General features: G+C 43.2%; 1 protein-coding gene across 1 annotated transcript in view; it reads left to right on the forward strand.

Annotated features, from left to right (window-relative positions):
* The first annotated feature begins 884 nt into the window (after nucleotides 1–884).
* The window catches only part of LETMD1 (LETM1 domain containing 1), a 70,277-nt gene continuing 50,987 nt past the window's right edge, over nucleotides 885–20,174 (forward strand). Inside the window, exons 1-3 of the mRNA XM_086965788.1 lie at nucleotides 885–1,160; nucleotides 7,781–7,956; nucleotides 11,745–11,860. Of these exons, the coding sequence (XP_086821914.1) occupies nucleotides 1,084–1,160; nucleotides 7,781–7,956; nucleotides 11,745–11,860 (369 nt within the window). The 5' untranslated portion in view covers nucleotides 885–1,083. The remainder of the gene's footprint in view (nucleotides 1,161–7,780; nucleotides 7,957–11,744; nucleotides 11,861–20,174) is intronic.

Consider the following 20,174-nt stretch of genomic DNA (forward strand, 5'->3'; position numbering starts at 1 on the left):
CACTGAAGGCCACAGCATCACTGAACGCCACAGCATCACTCTTTGCAACCGATCAACAACAACTGGTTCTAATATGTTCTCTGAATGTTTCAAGCTTTATTAGAAATGTCACAAAAAAATGTTAATATTTCACTTCTGTTCTTGGATTTTCATCACAGTAAAATACACTGAACATAATCTTCCCATAAGTTATTTACAAAAGTTTAAGCTATTGCCATTATACATTACAATAACTTTTATTTAAGTATTAATTATTAAAACAAATAAAAGCCATTGTTATTTGTAATATTAATACTTCAAAGTTATGTAAATACAACACATATTGCATTAGAATGCTATAGGTGTCACGTTTGCGAAAGTTAAAAATATTGGCATTGTAAATGACAAAGCTAGTAATTTCGCTATTTTCGATACCAACACATAAATAAAATATTTGTCATTTACAATACCAATACCTCAAACTTTCCTAATGCGAGACCTATTGCATTGCAAATGCTTGTTCGCTTGCCTGACCTAACCCTCTCTCTCATTTGTTGCTGTCGAGGGATAAATGGTCAACATAAAAGTAGGACTACCTCCGCAAAACTCCATCAAGCAATTGCTGAAGCCATGTTTGAATGGTGCTAGATTCTATTCCCTGGGCTAATTTCAAAGAAAAAGGGGCGATTGTCAAGCGTAATAAAGTCAGTGTATCAAAGATGTTTTACCCGAATATCTATATTTATAGTTCTCAAAAAAAATCACCTTTTAAAAAAAATAACATAGCAACATTTTATATATAATTAATAGGCTTTCAGCTATGAAAGGTAAATTGACATCAGTTTTATCTACTCATTTTTATATTATGGCAATGAATGTCGTAGTACATACATTGTTGAACATCCACCTCCTATCCAAGATGGCCGGTGACGTCGGTTAAGTTCCAGTGTAGGAAGAGGCTGCGCTAAGCTTAGAGCTTCTGTTTCAGTGGCGCTCGTGGGACAGACACCTCAGATGCTCCTTGCCCTTGCGGGAGAGGTAGACTGCGGTTGACAGCTCGTGACCTTTGACCCCTGTAACCTTGCCGACCGCTCTTCCTGTAAGATGGCGGTTGTGACCGGGTGGCACCGTTGCTCCCGGCTTCTGCTGCTGGGCAGCGGGGCGGGGAGAGGTGGCCTCAGGTGAGCCCAGGAACACTGCACAGTGGAAGGCATAGGGTGTGGAGGTTGCTAGGCGGTTTAGAGCGCAGCAGAAATACCGTAGTGGAAACATCGGTAACAACACGTGCGCCAAATAAAATCGAGGTTTTGATCAGCAGATTGCTCAATAACATATTATAATTCCAAGGTATTCGTGTCCATACCCTTAGAAGCCCGTTGAGGTTGGACCGAAAGTATACTGCCTAATAGTACAAGAATCTCTCAGAATTTTCCCACCGTCGATCCAAAGTTTGGTTACCAAATGACTACAGATCACTGAGATGTCCGTTTTCCTTTTGGCATCCTAATGTAATGATCTTCAAACATTTTAATGCCGTGCATTACCAGAACTCTGTTTTTAAAAAAAAAAAAGAATAATCGCCCCCCAGATTGACAAACATTTTAACAATTCTACTATAAAGTCGGCATCACTAAACATATCTAATAGTTCACACATTGTAGTTATGTTCAGCCATCCCTTTAAAAAATACAAGAAATACATGCTTGAAAACAGCTATGAGTTTCCTGGTCTCTCTAAAGCTTAGAAGTATAGACAATGTGGTTCTTTATCGGAAATAGTGGTGGGATTTTGTGGTTTATTTGCATGCCCCACCCCTTTGACACCTACTTCCAGCCAGGACATGAGTGTCAACAAATGTTACAAAAGGCCCATTACAGAGCGGCTCACTTCCACTCTGTTTTTTTTTAAAACTAAAAACACTGGATTGTCATCAGCATGATGCTCTCCTTGGATAGTGCCTTGCTTCATTCCCCCTTTGAGATCAATTTCGCCCTCCCCCAACTTTTAAGTCCTGAACTAATGCTTGGTGGGAGTTGTATGTATATGATATTTATGTAGCAGCAACCTAGCCTAAAGGTAGCAGAGTGCCATATATAGACAAAGACAAGCAACAAGTAATAGTAGAGAAAGCTAGGTTGTGGGTGGTTATTGTATTGTGATTTACAGAAGTGGGCTTTCAACGATTTCCTAATTGGAGTAGCATTGGAGCCATGCTGGTGAATACGGGTATGTTGTTCCAGCGCTTAGTAAAATAGAAGGAAAAGGTCTGTGGCCTTGTTTTTTCAACAACACTTAGTGTGTAGTCTGATGGTGTCCTGAGAACCACTAGTGACTGTGAGTTTGGAAGATAAGCAAGTGTGCTTAAAACAAGAAAGGAAAACTTTATAAATAAATAAATCCCTTTTGTGTCTCACTCTCTCCCTTGGCGATTGGGCTATGCAATAGAAGAACGCGTGGGAGGATGCTAAATAGAAGCCCCACGTATTATCGAGAAGAGAACAGATTGGAAGATTAAAGGGAGGCCCCCCAAATAGAAAGAATAAGGGCAAAAAAGAGAACTCTTCTTCATTGTATTCCAATATAGATAAACTAAAACGTTTGACCTAATGATAAGCCGGCAGAAGAGAGAGGAAGAGTAATATCCAGCTAAAATAACAGGGACTGTTATTAAACGTATAATGGAATACAAAAAGATCAGTACCACACTTAGAGGATAAAACTGGCTAGATTCCCTCATAATGTGAGTGAGGAACATAATGAAAGAAAAGAGGTACATGGTGCTCTACTTAAGTCCTTTGGTTTTAAGATATACATATGTTTTAAAAATATTATGACCAGAAGAAGGTGGGCTGAATCAACGTAATACAATCGAAATGCTACGTCAACAACTTGTGATGACATTTATATTCTTTGTGAAAATATGGTCATTGTTAGTTCTGTGACTATATAATTCAGAGCAATTCCTTTTCTGGTATGAAATATGTGTTATGCAATATTGCAATGCTTTTGTGATGAGACTGTGCACATAGTCTGAATATTGGTTTTAAAAAGACTTGCTGCTCCAAAGGGATGCCACTGTGGAGTCTGGGAGGCCATGGAATAGGGTATTACAACCATCCAGATGCAAGAGTACGGGGACTTGAACAGCAGTTCTTATGTTGCTTTCTGGAAGAAACGCTTTTACTTTTGTTACATCTTTGTTTTTGTGTGTGCCTTGAGGGGGCGATTCCAAGTGATTTTACATTTGGTGAAAGTTGCGGTTTGAAATTGCCACGGTTAATGTTATTGAGCCATGTTTGTACTCTTTATCATGTTTGTTCTTGACAAACACCAGGAATGTTTTATTTGTTGGGCTGAGCTTCCAGGAGGTGCTGGATATCCAGGTCTTAATGATGCGCAAGCAGTGTTTGAGGCACTGGATGTCTGAAGCTAAAGATACCTTTTAGTAGATTGTGTCCTCACATACTGGTGAATCTTGATGCTGTTATCTATGAGTAGAGCACCATGTGTTAGCTTATGATAATGTATGATTGAAACACGGAGGAATTATAAATTCATTTTTGTCTATATATAGAGGAAAAATCCCATGCATTAGGCATTAGTTGGTTCCCTGGGTTTCTCAATTTTTCTTTATTGAAATCTTGATGCATATAACATCTTCAGGTTGTTTAGAAATGAATACTTAGATGTTGTTGCTAATAAGATCTCCAATATATTGGATGTTTGTCTATTTATGATTTTTTCTCATTTATGTTTTTTCATATTGTGTATTTAAAACACATTGTTGTCGTTTAATGTTTTTTTGTATTCAAAATGTACATATCAATTTTTTTTCTCTATAGACTTGACTCTCTCCTTCTGGGTCCAAGTATAAAAAAAAACCTAAAAGAAGTTTAAAGAAAAGGTATAAATAAAGTACCTGCTCAAACGAAAATAAATTGTTTGATCTAGCCTTAATTAAAAGACGCCAATCAGAAAATAAAACCGGTTCAGGCTACCCCCCTTGTTTGACAGTTATCTATGAGTAGAGCACCATGTAGAGGTTGAAGACAGGAATCCGTATGGAAGTGTCCATGTATAAAAACTGAATTCGATTGGAAAGGTAGGAGGAAAACCAGTGAAGGATATTGCTGGGTGTTCTTATTAAAGACTTCTTGGTGCGTATGAGGAGTGGGATGGTCTACAGTGTTGAAGGCAGCTGAGAAGTCCAGCAATATCAGAAGGCAGGGGTCATCTTCATCTGTTCTCAAAGAGCATTGTCTAAAATGTGTAACGTGATGCATGATGCGCTATGATCTGATGTCAAACTAGTAGTCGTTCAAGTCGTAGTTATCATTGATATGGTCTTGAAGTTTAACATAGACTACTTTATCAGTGATCTTGCCGATAAATGATAGGCGATTGACATGCCAGTAGATGACTAGGTCATCCGGGTCTAGTTTGGATTTCTTTAGGAGTGGGAGGATTTGGCCTGTCTTGAGAGCTTCTAGGAAGATGCCTTGAGTAAACGGTGCATTGACAGTGGTAAGTAGGGGATAAGGCAGCATACTCTGAGAGAGTTTTGATGAAGAACGATTGTAAAACATCATCTTCATAAGAAGAAGCTTTAAGAAAGTTGAGTATGTAAGTGAGATCTGGGAGAGATAATGACTTTGAAGGCTGACCTATAATCTGGAGTCTTGGTTCAGAGCAATGCAATATGACAAAAATTTTACATTACAGAATTTCCAATTCCATGCGTGAGTAGCTATCCAATCAATGACTTGGTTCTAGCACTTGTAGTCTATCCAGATTTTTATCAAGGGGTACATAGAACTACAAGTCCCGGAAAGAAAGGCAAAAACCTTGACTAGATAAGCTGTTCATGCATGGACCTGGGTAATTTGAAATGTTTGTTACAAATGTGTGTGAAAAGTAGTTGCTGATTGAGCTATACATTTTAGTCTTCCCAAATGCCCTTAGTCAACTTTTAAGCCCCCCCACCCCCACAAAGTTTTACATTACATATGTCTTCTGTTGATCCCTCCTATACAGTGTTGCCACAAAACTACAGTGATGATCACGTAAACTATGCTTTTACCTAAAAAACTCCCCCTTATACCTACCATTAGAATGCTGTCTTTTTGCATATACTTTAATCAGTCTCTCTTAAAGCCTACTATTATGCACACTTCTGCTACAGTATGCACTTGGTGGTTTCCAGACAGAAGCCCTTTGTTGACACCTAATTCATAATGGTCACTTCACATTGCTTTGCTGTGGATGACTTTGGATCATGCACTATTTGACAATCTAAACAAGAAATGACCCCCTCATCTTCAGAATAACGACTTTCTCCCGTTTCTTGAATTTTCTTTTACACTCACTTATAGTACTTTGTATTCATTTAATGTGTTTATTTATCTGACCTATAATATACCAATATTTTGCCAAAGCTTTGTTTTGTTTAATTCATTTCACTATCACCTTGTCAGCAATCCGTTTCTAATTTCATCACCACTATCACTGCTCTTTCACCGTATTGTATAGCTTTTAAAATTTACATTAGCATACTTTGCAACTTGTACCTCTCTCTATGTCGTGCAATCTTTGCTGTTCATAGGTACATTTATTTACATAGCTACTACTTATTTGTAAGTGTATCACCTACAAACAGCCTTAGTTGTCTATTTTTAAGAGAGCTATTTTAAACAATATTGTGTCTGCCCATTTGTTATTATTGGTTGACATCCCTGTCAATTTCATATGCTTACTTCTTATTCAGTGGCTTTCTTCCCCTTTCTTGTGTTTTTCCTGCCATGTGGATCATAGCTTCCTTACCATCCTTTTGATTGGTTGACTTGTATCCATCCTTTCGCAGCTTAAAATTGAGGACTATTTTCTTCACATTTTTATTTTAACCCTCCAAAGGAGTGCATGTGTTTTCTTGCTATCTTTTCTCTGTGCTGCTTCCACCCTCCCATCCCTGCCACCAGCAAACTACACTCTCCATTGCTTGCCTCTAGCTCATTTATTGCTACCCCTTCCGATCCCACTCAGCTTTATTATATAAACATGTTTCCTCTAACCCTGCAACATTAGCTTCTCCATTGTTCCCCCATTACACCTTGCGTTGCTTCCCAGTGAAGTTGAGTTGGCCCCCTTCACTAACTCTGCATTTTCTTACTTTGCTTTCCCTTTCTTCTTTATTTTGGGGAGCAGTGGGGGGAGAGGAGGAAGGAGCCCCAAGCAGGTGCTTCCGGTTTGTTCCTTTCTCCTTATTGCATATTTGTTTTAATGTACTGCTTCAAGAGAGGTGTGTGCCACCCTGGGACAGTAAATTAAAAGTAAAACAAAAAAGGCCACCGCAACGTCGTGACACATATGCTCATTCATGGTGATAGCATCAACATTTAACTTCTTTTTGCCAGTGCTATTCAGCATCAGCAAAGGAAGAAGAAGCTACCACAGTGCCATACCATATATGCTTGCATCCATGGCGACAGATGTGCATATACACTCTCACACTGTATCTGGCCGTTTTGTTTGTTTTCCCGATTTTGTTCCGCATCAGCAAGACGCATCGGCATAGATAAAAGATTAGCACCAGCCTTTCAGAGGCGATGTGTATTGGCTTTGTCCGTGCTCATTTCATCCACACCTTCTCTCCTATCTGTAAGTGTTCCCAGGCCAAGGCTTCGTCCTGAGCTCCCTGCTCCTTGATACTACTCTCACCCAAATTGTTTTATTCTATTTATCTTTTCACTCTCACCTTTAGTCTTCGGTGCCAAATTGCCATCCGGTAAAGCTTTTATGCTTAGCACCTCCAAAACAGAAGTAGTCTCTCTCTTCACTTCCTGGTTCCCCATCGTCCAGCCCAGTCTCATAATACTTTTATTGACTTGCTCTTCCAATGCTCAGCAGGTAGTAAGACATATAGGAGAACCCTTTAACAACAAGATGCAACTGTAGTCATTGAACTCCATTACAGCAGCCCCTTCCAGGTTTCTGCTATTCAACATCCATAACATCTGCTCTCACACTAAATCACTAATTAACGCCCTGAGGATGAGCAAGGTAGAATACAGGAACAGCCCAGTCGTCTACCCCTACTCCCCCTGGCAACCTCTGGCAAAGTTTTAATTAACCACCAAGGCCTTTTTCCAATATTCCTCTTTGCAAACCTAATTGCGACACCAGCATCAAGCTGAATGGCTGCTGGTTAAATACAGAGCTTTGTTCAAACTCCATATGGTAAATTTAACAGCAACGCATGCAACGCAATCTCTAGGGTGTGTATTACAGCACCTATTCAGTGTCTAGAAATCCCTTGGTGTCTCATTTCGGTTCAGAGTATTCACACTTTTGGACCTCTGGCACTGAAACCTTTTGAATCTCCCATACTTTCCTTCAGTTGGAAGTCTTCTCACTGCCAACATTCAGTACTGCCCTCAAAGCCCTGCATCTCCTAAGATCTCTCCTGTTAACTAACACTTCCAAATTTCCTATTATCTAAAGTAGAATCCTGTACTAGTAAAGAATGTTGAATTGATATTGAAAGCAAAGGTACCCCAAGGGAGTGCATTTTCCTCCAGACTACCCTCCTATCAAACTGAAGAGAGAGTTGAGAGGTTTTTTAATGCACTGGGTTTTCGGTAATGATTTGTATTCCTACCTTGTCTTCACAAGTCCTCATTTTACAACTTTTTTAAAAACAAACTTTATTACCCAAGATAGTTTTCGGTCGGCCTCCTTAGAGCTGACATTCTGTTGACCATCCTCTTTCTAGTTTAAATACAAATTCTGTGTTTTTGCTCCTCAGCCTTCAGTCATGTCTGCTCAACAAACATCCTTCATGCCTGTTCTCCACCAGCACAAGGTCCAGGGGCCTGTTCTCCGCCATTGCCGGAAAAGCTAGATATGTCAATGAGAAATACCAGCGGTTTCTTGAGCGGAATTTTCCCAGGATTTACTTGTTGTATTCTACTTTCATGAAAGGTAAGCATGAATTGATTTCTAGGCCCTTCGTTCGCACTGGTCTGAAATGTTAGCACATAAAACAGCCATGGGAAATAATGTTGCTGCATCTTGTAGTTTTCCACTGCATGGTTTCACCTCTTGAGTCACTGCTGAGAATAAAGGCTTGCTTGCAGATGGGTTTTACAGAATGAGAAAACTACACGTTGTCGTTCTTTTCTTTCCTGCCCCATATTTTGGTGCAAATGTTGATGAACTCAGAAAATCAAATTAGATTCAACCATCATTTGCATCTAATTTGGCATCCAACAGGATACTCAAAAGGAGGCTGTTGATGTTTGTATCCTTGAATAAGCAAATATGTACATGTGCCATTGTGCAATATGCTGTAATACACCCCTGGAATGCGATTTCATGGTAAGATGCACTATACTGTTCTTGATGATAAAATGCCTGGAGTGACTTTTAAATGATTTAGGGCTCTCCTTGACTAATGAAATTTTCGATTTGTATGCCCCCCTATAGCTGATCTGATGCAACAATATTGGCATAGTACTTACTGATGTTCACGTTTGTGGACATCTTCCCAACCAGTAAAAACCGCAGTGATTCCTCCATACCCACACAACTGCTGTCTGTGACTAGGTCATTGATAAACCCAATGGTATTTTTTGCTGTTGTATATTTATTTTTGTGTTGGGAGATTATTGAAAATCACCCATGGTGAAAAATGGAATTGCTGATCTTGTTTGCTTTGGCTAGTGTCATATCTTTCTTGTGATTGGTCGATCCATCACAGTCATGTTGTTTATGTTGCCAAAATCTACTTGCTTTAGATCAGGGGTGTACATTGTTTTTCCATTTGGACAAATGCTATAGAAGATTGTAGAAAATCCATATGCAATGCATTTAATTACAGTGCATATAATTACCAACTGAGTTGTGGACCACCATTGAAAGCATAGCTTATAATATTCAGAACTAGGCAAGACTATATTATGTTGGAAATAGCTGCAACTTGTGTCCCTTTAATTTTCACACATTTAATTTGTGATAATGCGCTGCCAGCCTTCTAGGTTTGCTCACAAAAAACTTTATTTTGGCAGGCTGTATTCCCTGTTGATAATTGCTACAGAAGATAAGAAACTAGAAATTTGCTGAGCATGGCTGTCTTGTATTTATGCAGCACTTGTTCTGCATTCATTGTGCTCTGAAGTGGGTGCAAGGCGACATGGAGATCAACAGAACAGTTCATGGGATGGGAATTTATATTACTCTTTTAGTCTTTCAAGTGTTGCAATTCCAACATATGCCAAATTTGAGTATTTACCAGTGTTTAAGGTTTAACATAACTCCATCGGGGTGAGAGAGGTGACTTAACGTCTATTAGAATCGCAGGTTCATAGCAGTTGAAGCTCATTTGTCATCCTAGGGCCACCATAGCTGTTAAGTTATACAGTACTATCAGCCCGTCCCGACGTTGTCCGGGTATGAATTGCTACCGGCCAGTAGTATATTGTTTTGTAGGATATCGTTTTGATAGCATTTCTTATCTGTGACAGGCCTGTGAAACGCTCCGATTCACAGTGCACTGCTGATGCACTTAAGAGTGCACGTTCAGTAGAGTGTGAACTCTGGTTTCCCTACTTTATTTTTCCTTGCAATATTATATAGCGCGAACTCGACAACATGGCATAAGCATAATTTACATTACAGAAGAACACATTCATTTGTGGTAGGCACGGGGAGACAAAGCGAAGTGCCTGGAATCACAGGATGTTGAGCTGATGCTGAGATTCGAGCGTAGCTCCCCAGCTCTAAAGTTCGCAATTCTAGAACTTGTGGCGGGAGGTGTGTCTAAAAGTGTATGTCGGTGCTGGCCATCAATGAGAGAGACCTGTGCATTTTTCAAATGGGTGGTAAAAATATGAGTATGTTGCTGGAGATGTGGGCCGCCGTGCCACCAATGTACTAACCGCGGGAGGGTAAACACCCATTATTCCGCAACTTTCTTTCCGCATACCATCACTCCGCATACTTTCATTACGAAAGTACCATGACTCCGCAATGCCATTATAACGCATGGCATTACATTTTATATGCTTTTACCACGCATACATTTACAACGAAATTCGTTGTAAATGCATGAATGGTAAAAGCATGTTTTTTTAATGTTTTGATAAGGTAAGTATGGGTATAGGGGAATATGTTTTGGGGTACTGAGGTATATGTTTTGGGGTGTTAGGGTATTTTAAGGGTTCTAATATAGTTTTGGGTTATGGGGTACAGGGGTAGTTTTAGGGTTTAGGGATAGGTATGGGTTTTGGGGTACAGGGGTATTTTTAGGGTTCAGGGCTAGGTTAGGGTGTTGGGGTATAGTGGCATTTTTAGGGTTCAGGTGTAGGTTTGGGTTTTGGGGTACAGGGATATTTTTAGGGTTCAGGGCTAGGTTTGGGTTTTGGGGTACAGGGGAATTTTAGGGTTCAGGGGTAGGTTTGGGGGTACAGGGTTATTTTTAGGATTCAGGGCTAGGTTGGGTTTTGGGGTACAGGGGCATTTTTAGGGTTCAGGGGTAGGTTTGGGGTTACAGGGGTATTTTAAGGGTTCAGGGCAAGGTTTAGGGGTACAGGGGTATTTTAGGGTTCAGGGCTAGGTTTGGGTTTTGGGGTACAGGGGTATTTTTAGGGTTCAGGGGTAGGTTTGGGTTTTGAGGTACAGGGGTATTTATAGGGTTCAGGGCTAGGTTTGAGTTTTGGGGTACAGGAGTATTTTTAGGGTTTAGAGATAGGTTTGGGTTTTGGGGTACAGAGTATATTTATAGGGTTAAGATGGGTAAGTGTTTAAGGTTGTTGGGGTATTTTAAGGAGTAAGGGTGGGTTATGAATATGGGGTGCAGGGGTATTTAAAGGGAGCACAGTGGGATTAGCACACAATATGAGACATGGCATGAAGGGCGGAACGTACCACACGCCCCCAGCGTTTGTCACGCCCCCAGCACAATGCAGACACGCCCACAAGGAACTACTTTGCTGGCACGGTTCCTTGACCTTTTAAATGTATAGGGTGGGCGTCTGCATAGCCTATGTCCTTCTGCTGCAACTGCCCTTTCCAACGCTGTATTGGGTGTTGTGATTGGTGCTGTGGTTCCTGAGATTTCCCACCTCAATGGTTTGGGCTCTCTCTTTATTATATTAGTATGGATTTATCTGTACTTGCTGCTTTTAGAGTATGACAGGTCCGTAAATATGCCTTCGATTGCAAAACACCAATAAGTATCTATGTAGGTTAACGTTTCACAAAGCTGGTTACCCGTTTCAAAAAAGCTGAACAGAATCCAGTGTTGCATCATGATTGAACAAATTCCAACTGACCATAATACATTAGTACATTGTCTTCAGTGCCATGTCAGTGGTCTTGGAGAGATTGTGGACTGGCAGCACATCTGAACCATGAAACCTCTACAAGAGGAGGGACAGGACAGCTTTCTTGCATCTGCAGTTTCCCCACTTTTTGGGGTTACATAAAAAAAGCTGTATCGCCTTTTCTCCTGCTTGCCGATTTATACTGGGTTATATCTTAGCTTTGACTTAGGTCAACTTTCTCCTTTATTTATGGAAGCTGTTAGTGTTCTTAAGTCCCCTTTCCCACCCCAGTAGACTTACCTGTTTTGTTGTATGTCTTTAGATTAGATGCTGTCCAATTAGATTTAGGCCCTCGCCTGCCCGCGTGACAATTTATATCTTGTCTCCAGGTCTTTGGTGTCAGAAACAGTAATAATGTATTTTCTCTGTTTTGCACTCTCAACACAGGTTTTCGATTGCTAATGTCAGAAGCCAAAGAAGTGGGACGAATAAAGGTCAAAATGGCACAGGAAAACCTTCAGTTTTACGAGCTGCCTTACAGAGAAATGGAGAAAGTGAGACAGGTATGGGGACGTGCAAACCCTAGAGGGCCCCAAACCTGTGTGACCAGGTGGAGCACAAGCACTCCTGAATCACAGTTCTTGACAGGTACTGGAGACCTTCTGGAGACGATGCATTAGAGATGTGGAAGGCACCTACATACTTACATACATACCTACATACTGGACAATAAATGCCAGGGGAACTATGAAGATAGAGGCAACGCTGCAGATTTTTTTTACATGTCATTTGTTGAAGTTTAGCAGTCAGGTACTACAAGCATGCCTTTATTTTGAAAGGAGCATGTTCTAAATGGAAAAGGAACTTAATCCTAATTACAACCCCTGTTCAGACTTTTTTCCTTGAAACAAAAATGAGCTTGGCTGCAAAAAAATGTAGTGTGTGTGTGTGCTGCGATCTTAACTCATAATATTGGGGTCTGCAAATGTTTTAATTTTTATTTTTTATAAATCTTTTTATTAAACAGACATCGGTATAAATAGGACAATACAGAGGATCAGTCAGTTTATACATTGCAATAAGCACGAGAGGAAAAGTATACAGTCATTACATAAGAGAGGAACGTTACGAGGAGGGTGGGTCATCTTGTTCATTACATCGGGGTGGTGCACAGATCTCTCCTCGGTAGGTATTCCACGGGCCCCATATACGGAACCACTTTTTGGGGCATCCCCTTGCCAAGTACACTATCTTCTCTCTAAACATGCACCAATCAAGGTTCGTTTCCCAGACTTCTAGTGTGGGTGAGTGTGTTGCCCCCTGTAGTTGGGTGATATTTCTGTTCACCAGCATGAACCCTAGCGTGACCCACTGTGTCTGGTGAGTGTTTAGGTCTGTGGGTTCCCAGATATTTAGGAGGCATCGCCTTGCCTCCGGCCGGAGACAGACATGTAACACCTCATTGATTGTGTTGTGTATCTTGAGCCAGAAAGAGCTGATATGTTTACATTCCCATATAATGTGCATGAACATTCCCATAAGGCCACTGCGCCGCTTGCATTCTCCATTGTCTGACCACCCCATGTGTACTAATCGGTGCCCCGTGATGTATATCCTATGAAGGATTTTAAGCTGTACCAACTGCAGGCGCGCTGGGATAGCAACAACTCCGGGGAAAACACTGCTATTTGCCAGTCCTCGTCATCTAGTTCAACCCCATCTTGCACCCACTTATTCCACAGTGTTTAGAAGGGGGTCCGTCATGATGTTGATTAACTTTTTATAAATTGAGGAACTAGTTTTGTTGGGAAGGTGACTGTCTAAAATTCTGTCCTCCATGGGAGAAGCCTCTGGAGAACAGTCCCATTAGGAAGAGAAGACTGGAGAGAGTGTAGGACCTGTGCATAACAGAAGTGTTCTGTGTCTGCCAGCTCATATTCAGTCTGAAGCGTGTTGAAGGACTTAATCCCTCCACCTCCCCAGACGTCTTTAATATACGAGATGCCAATAAGGTCCCACCCTTTGAACCCCTTTGTTTTCCACAAATCACCCAGTTTTTCAGATTCCCAAAGTGGGGTGGCTACTGTTAATCTTTGTCTCCATCCAAAAGAATTTGTGGCGTCGTGCCAAATGTGAATGGAGTATTTAGTGGGGCCAGTTAAAGTTAATCGTTTAGGTCGGGACTAAAATGTTCTATTGTAGTTGCCACATGGAAGAAGCCATCTATCCATGGCGAAGCCGGGGTCATCAGCGCGACCATATGTGCCATAGTTGACGGCTGCAAGATGAGATGCCCAATATTATTTTTTGATATCCGGGAGGCTAATGCCTCCGTCATACCAATGTAGTGTCAACGTACTCTGGGTGATTTGAGGTTTACCATAGCAGGTCCCTCTGTAGGCCTTCAATCTCCTTAAAATAGTGTGCTGGAACTTGGTCAAGGGTGTTCTGTAGGGCATAGAGGACCCTCGGTAAGGACATCATTTTGAACAGGGCGGTCCTGCCCAAGAGGGAGAGGGGAAGCGACTTCCAACTGGCAATCTAATTTTCTAATTTGCGGAGAGGGGGAAGGAGGTTTTGGGCATAACGGACCGAGGGTTCAAGTGCGATAATAATCCCCAGATATATAAACCCAATGGTGTTGATTTGTATTGGGCAGTTTCTCGGAGGGACGGGTGGGTCTCCCCTCAAAACAAATAACAGGGATTTCCCCAATTGACGGAAAATCCTGAGAGTCTACCGAACACTGCGAGAATGTCCAATATCACTACAAGGGATTTCTTAGGGGAGGCCAAATAAAGCAAAATGTCGTCCGCATAGAATAAGATGCGGTCCTACCCTGGGGACCATCGCAATCCCCGTATCATCGGATCCCAACAGATCTAGGCTGCAAGCGGTTCCAGGGCTAGGGAGAAAAGGAGAGGGGACAGCGGGTAACCTTGACGAGTTCCCCGACTAAGCAGGAATGTAGCTGATAATTTGTTATTTACCACCACTTGAGCCAGAGGTTCAGTAAATAAGAGACGTACCCATTGGCTGTATTTGGGGCCGAATCCCATCTTTGCCAAAACTGCCCAGAAGTAAGGCCACTCAATGGTATCAAAGGCCACGGTCACGTCCAAGGACACGATCACTGCTGGCTCTCGAAGGGTATGGGCTCTGTCTAGTACTCCATGGACTCTGCGCAGATTCAGGGCAGTGTTTCTATGTGGCATGAAGCCGGATTGATCTGGATGCATTAAACCACTTATCACTTTAACCAAGCGATTGGCTAAGAGTCTGGTTAATATTTTAGGCTCAGCGTTTAGGAGGGAGATTGGTCTGTATGAGGCACAGTCTGTTTTGGGTTTTCCTTCTTTATGAATAGTGACAATGGTAGCTATCCTCTACTCCCTGGGCAATATTCCTGCCTCCCTGGATTCCTCAAACATAGATTTCAAATATGGGGCGAGTTTATCTGGTTGTAGTTTGTATAGTTCAATTGGGACCTAGGGCTATCCCCGAGTTTAAGGAGCGGATCGCTTGTGCTATCTCATCCATTGTCAAGGTATTGTCCATATAAAGACTGTCTTCAAGGGAGCGGCGGGGAAGCTTAATGTCTCGCAGCAATTCCTGAGAGTCCATCTCCGTGTGTGAAGTCACCGTCGTATAAACACGCTGGAAATGACTGGCAAACCTGTCCACTATTTCCTGCGGCTCCGTAATAGAGATTCCCCTCCCACCTTAAGATCTGGGACCAGCCTGCTCGCCCACTTCCTCCTGTGCAGCCACGCTATGAGCTTCCCTGCTTCATCACCCAGGTCATAGATCCTACCTTGTTGTTCCCTACTTGGCCCTATTGGTGACTAGAGCCTTGTAGTCTTATTGCTTTAGGCTCAGTAAATGGAGCTTCTCTGGCTTCACCCCAGATTCCTGGTCACTCTCCAGTCTATAAATTTCGGTTTCGATTTCTAGAACTTCTTTTTGTTTATCTTTTTTGGAGCCAGAGATCACTGACAAAGCTTGCCCCCAAATTACAGTCTTGAATGCTTCCCATAGGGTCTCGGAAGAGGACACGGACCCCACATTGTCGGAGAAATATTCGTCCATGGCTTTGATAAGTCCTTACGAATTTTAGAGTTGCGGGGGTGCCAAGGGTTAATTGGGGCTAATCTTCCTACTTTGCTATGGTTAAGGATCATGTGGACCTATACTGGCGAGTGATCGGAGATGCCTCTAGCCAGGTCCTTGATTTCGTTTATGTAAGTGACTTGTGCAGCTGGTACAGGGGTCTGCAAATGTTTTTGTTTGAATATGGAGCTAGTGTGGCACCTTTTCTTCTATACTCAGTTTAGGCTGTGGACGGGAAAAAGAGGTTAAAGTTGGGGTTGATGGCTGTGCAAAATTAATGGAAAAACAGCATACTTGTACATTTTTGAGTACAAGATTTTTTTCATGGCTTATTTAACTCTGGAAACGTAGTTAAAACTAATTATAATCCTAGACCTCAAACTATACCGCCAGTGACCCTCCTCCATGTTGGAACTAATAAAAGACAAAGAACAAGAATGGAAGCAATGCAAGTTAAGAGTGAAGGATAAATCCTTCTAGTTCCCATTTGGTAAAGCAAAAGGTTTTCAATGCTTTTCTAAAAGATAGAGGCTATTAGTCTTTGATCTAATAATCTTGGCAGCATGTTCGAGCACAGTGAAGATCTAATTGTCTCTTTACTTAAAATTGCCCGTAGCAACACAGAGGAGACCCAGACTGCTGTCTGTCTCTTTTCCCTGAAGTATTGGGGAGACCATGAATGCTCTTACATGTCAGGCAATGCAGTTTGAACCCAACACAACAGCAAGTTTAAAAAAAGTTAATGAAAGCCTAATGCTACTAGGTCCAACTCATGTTCTTTAAGCATGCATGGCTTAACAAGAGGTCTGTTTAAGGGAGAGGGGGCTTGAACTCACTGAAGTAAGATGCAAGATTATGTCGCTTCTGTGCGAGCTCGGGTTTTGTCGCCCATCCCGAGCGACACTCACCAATCTCGCTCCCCCCTACATCCCCCGCCCCCAAAACCACAATAGGGTTGAGACCCAATATACCCACTGAGCCCAAGACCTGCAATAGTAAAAATGGTGGCACGTCCCAGCCCGCCGATTTATCATTCACCCAAAATGTTCGCATAGTTTGACTCCTTACTGGTTGACATTACCTGGGGAGCAGGTAGGTGTATGGTGGCGATGACCAAGTTGCGCAGACCTACATCTGATGCGGCACCAGACCTCGAAGCCTACTATTTTGCGGCCCAAATCCATTGCTAAAATCAATGCCTATGGTCACAATTGCACCCTGGGGGAGATGCCTCTGGTGGAACCCTAATCTCCACATGCTGCTCGGCGTCCTCTTGACTCCCAAATGCCACGTCCTAGTGGGATCTATGGAGCTGCAGGCCACTCAGCTCTGCTGGCAATGCTGTTTGTAGCATACCTTAGACCACCTACCCTACTTTCCAGTTGTACCACTGCAAGGTTAGGAAATCTCAAACAAGACTGTGGCTTTGAGTTACTTGCCGGATTGGGCAGCATTTGGCATAACCCGAGTTGGGGACCTTTACAGAGACAGAAAACTATTGTCGTTTGAAGACCTTTCCGAGGAGTTTGAGCTGCCCCATGGACCGTTTTATTGCCCCAAGCGGCTGTGGCGTCCTTGCGGAACCACTGGAGAGCCAGGAGAGCTTAACCCCAGTCCATGAAAGTAGCCTTGTCTTCTGCACAACAACTGGTAAGGCCTGAGTAATCACGGTCCTAGATCAGGTGCATATATAAATACATCTCTGGAGGAACTGCACCTGAAATTGGAGGAAAACTGGGCACTCCCTATCACAGACTGGACTACAATGCTAGCTAACACCTGCGCCGTTTCTCGCAATGCCAGATTTAAGTTGATCATCTTTTATTTTTCGCATAGGGTAAACCTTACCCCAGGGAAAATGAAGCAAACGTTTGGACCACTTGCTCTAGCATGCCCCAGAGCTGTAGAACAGGCAGCAGAAATTATCCACATGGTATGGTCCTACCCTGCTTTAGAAAGACTTTTGGGAGGGAGTAGTGGCAAGTATCAATGAAGTCACTGAGAGAACAATTCCATGCACTCCACTGGCGTGGATTCCTACGACCAGGTAAACACAAAGTGACCACTAAATTTGTAGACCTTGCACTAGTACTCACGAAGCGAGAGATTACGATGCAATGGAAGGCCACCATTTACCCCAGGTGAATAAATGGAGGCAGGGACTCCTCCTTTGGGCTGGATACGAAAGCGCAGTGTTGTTTCAAGAGGTGAGGAGGGGGTCATAGCAGGATAGATAAAGCCAGAGCTTGGGACGCCTTGGTGGAATGCCTGAAAGAGCCTGACACCGATTCCGCTGACCGTTCCCTACTTTCTGACCACGATCTAGGAGAAGTCTGAACTTTGTTGGGTATGAATGCGAGATGCCTTGGATTGTATGCTCCTCTGAGATGGCATGAGTTGTGGCCCTCTACATCGAGAGGGAGATAAACTGTAATGCGTTCCTGAATTTGGTATGAGGCAGGGATTGGGCAGGTAAAGGGGACAAGGGGTAGGACAGTTTACCCAACTGTGTTAGAGACCGGTTGTATTCCTGTCAATATGTTGTGCGAACCATTATTTTTGACAAGTACTGTCTATAATTGAGCTGAAGCAAAGGTGTAACAAACATTATTTCTAATTGTAATTTGGTCTTTGGTCTGAATCGCTCGGCTTATTATTGTTAAAAAACAATAAAAATGTGTTCAAGAAAAAAAAGAAGAGGTCTGTTTACTACACTTAGATTAGATTAGATTAGATTAGATTAGATTTGGATTTATAGAGCGCATGGCGGCCCTGGAGCGTCCCAGCGCTGATCCTAACCTGAACCTGGTGAACTCAAGCGAGGGACGGAATTAAGGGATGGTAGGGAAGAGAAAGGTTTTAAGTGCTTTCCTAAATTTAAGGTGAACAGGTTCCATCCGGAGCTCTCTAGGAAGGGCATTCCATTTGTTTGACACATTCAGCGAGAACCGGCGGCCTCCTGTGCGTGCCTTCCTCACTCTTGGGATGATGGCCAGATTTTCCCTATCTGAGCGGAGGGCCCTGGTCGACTTGTAGGGGCGAATCAGTCCTCTCAAGGCCGGAGGGCCTTTGCCCTGCAGAGTTTTATGGGCGATACAGAGTGACTTAAAAGTAATCCGCTCTTGGATGGGGAGCCAGTGCAGGGCCTTTAGCAGTGGTTTGGCTGATGCCCGTCTCGGCGCCCCCATAAGCAGCCTGGCTGCAGCGTTCTGGGCTCGCTGGAGAGTATTGATAGTAGCATGGGGGGCAGCGAGGAAAAGGGCGTTGCCATAATCCAGTTTGGACAGGATCAGGCCCTGGATTAGCAGCTTTCTGGATTGAAACGGAAGGAGGGGGAGAACCTTCCGGGCTGCTCGTAACAGGCCAAAGCAACCTCCTGCAACCTTCTGCACATGGGTCTTGAAGGTTAGTTGGGGTTCGAACCAGATCCCCAGGCTTTTAATTTGTTCCTTGGGGGGAGGAAGGTCCCCCATACAGGGGGGCCACAGCTCAGGGGGCAGGGAGGTGAGTTGATTGCCTAAGAACATGATCTCGGTCTTAGTTCCGTTCAGCTTGAGTTTTGAACTAGACATCCAGGAGGAAATGGCTGTGAGACAATCCGGGAGGTCGACCGGGCGGCCCCCTTGTTGTGACAGCGAGACGGCGAGCTGGGTGTCGTCTGCGTAGCTGATGGATTTAATCCCAAATGGGGCTACTACCTTCTCTAACGGGGCCATGTAGACATTAAACAGTGTGGGGCTGAGGGAGGAGCCCTGCGGCACCCCACACTGGAGAGGGGTGGCATTAGACATGGACCCATTTTCCCAAATCCTGAAGGATCTCTCATCCAAGTAGGACTGCAACCATTTAAGGGCTGATCAGCATGGCCAGGCGTTGGGCCAGAACTACATGATCTACGGTATCGAATGCAGCGCTTAGATCCAGGAGGATCAGAGCTACCGATCCCCCTGAATCCAAGATGCATCTTACCTCTTCAGTCACCGCCAAAAGGGCGGTGTCTGTGCCCTGACCAGGGCGAAAGCCAGTTTGAGAGTCACTTAGGAGGTGTTTAGACTCCAGGAACTCTGAGATCTGCCTATTCACCACTTTTTCGGCCACTTTGCTCAATCCATGTAGAAGGGAGATTGGGCTAAAGTTGGCCAGATCGGAGGTGTCTAATCCCGGTTTCTTTAGGAGCGTTTTGACTCTGGCCTGCTTCCAGCTCGGGGGCACTATGCCCGTAGATAGTGACGTATTCAGTAGCTCGGTGGCTACAGGGGCAATGGTATTCAGGGTTTGTTTTAGGATGTGCATCGGGATTGGGTCTGAGGGGGAGCCACTTTTTATATTGGATAAGATGTTGCAAAAGTCTTCCTTGGATATAAGGCTGAATGCCTCAAATTGAGGGCGGGCGGGGTCAGAAGAAGGGATCTCGATGGGTCCAATGGTGGAGGATTGAGGAAGGCTGTCCAGGATTTTCCGTATTTTAGTATCGAAAAATTCTGCTAACTGGTTGCATTTCAATACAGGGTCATTATGAACCAGAGTGGGAGCCGGGACTTTAAGGAGCTGGTTAACAATTTTAAATGTTTCTCTGGCAGAATTGGCTGAAAGTCGAATTTTTTCTTCAAAAAAGACAGCTTTGGATTTTTGCCGTGCCGATTTGTAAAGTTTTAGGGCGGCTTTATATGCAGCTTTATTAATAGATGCCCAGTCTTTCCGCCACACGCGCTCCGCTCTTTTACAATCTTTTCTAAGTTCTCTTAGTTCGGGCGAGAACCAGGGGGA

Source organism: Lissotriton vulgaris, chromosome 1_1, assembly GCF_964263255.1.
Source record: "Lissotriton vulgaris chromosome 1_1, aLisVul1.2, whole genome shotgun sequence".
Classification (NCBI taxonomy): domain Eukaryota; kingdom Metazoa; phylum Chordata; class Amphibia; order Caudata; family Salamandridae; genus Lissotriton; species Lissotriton vulgaris.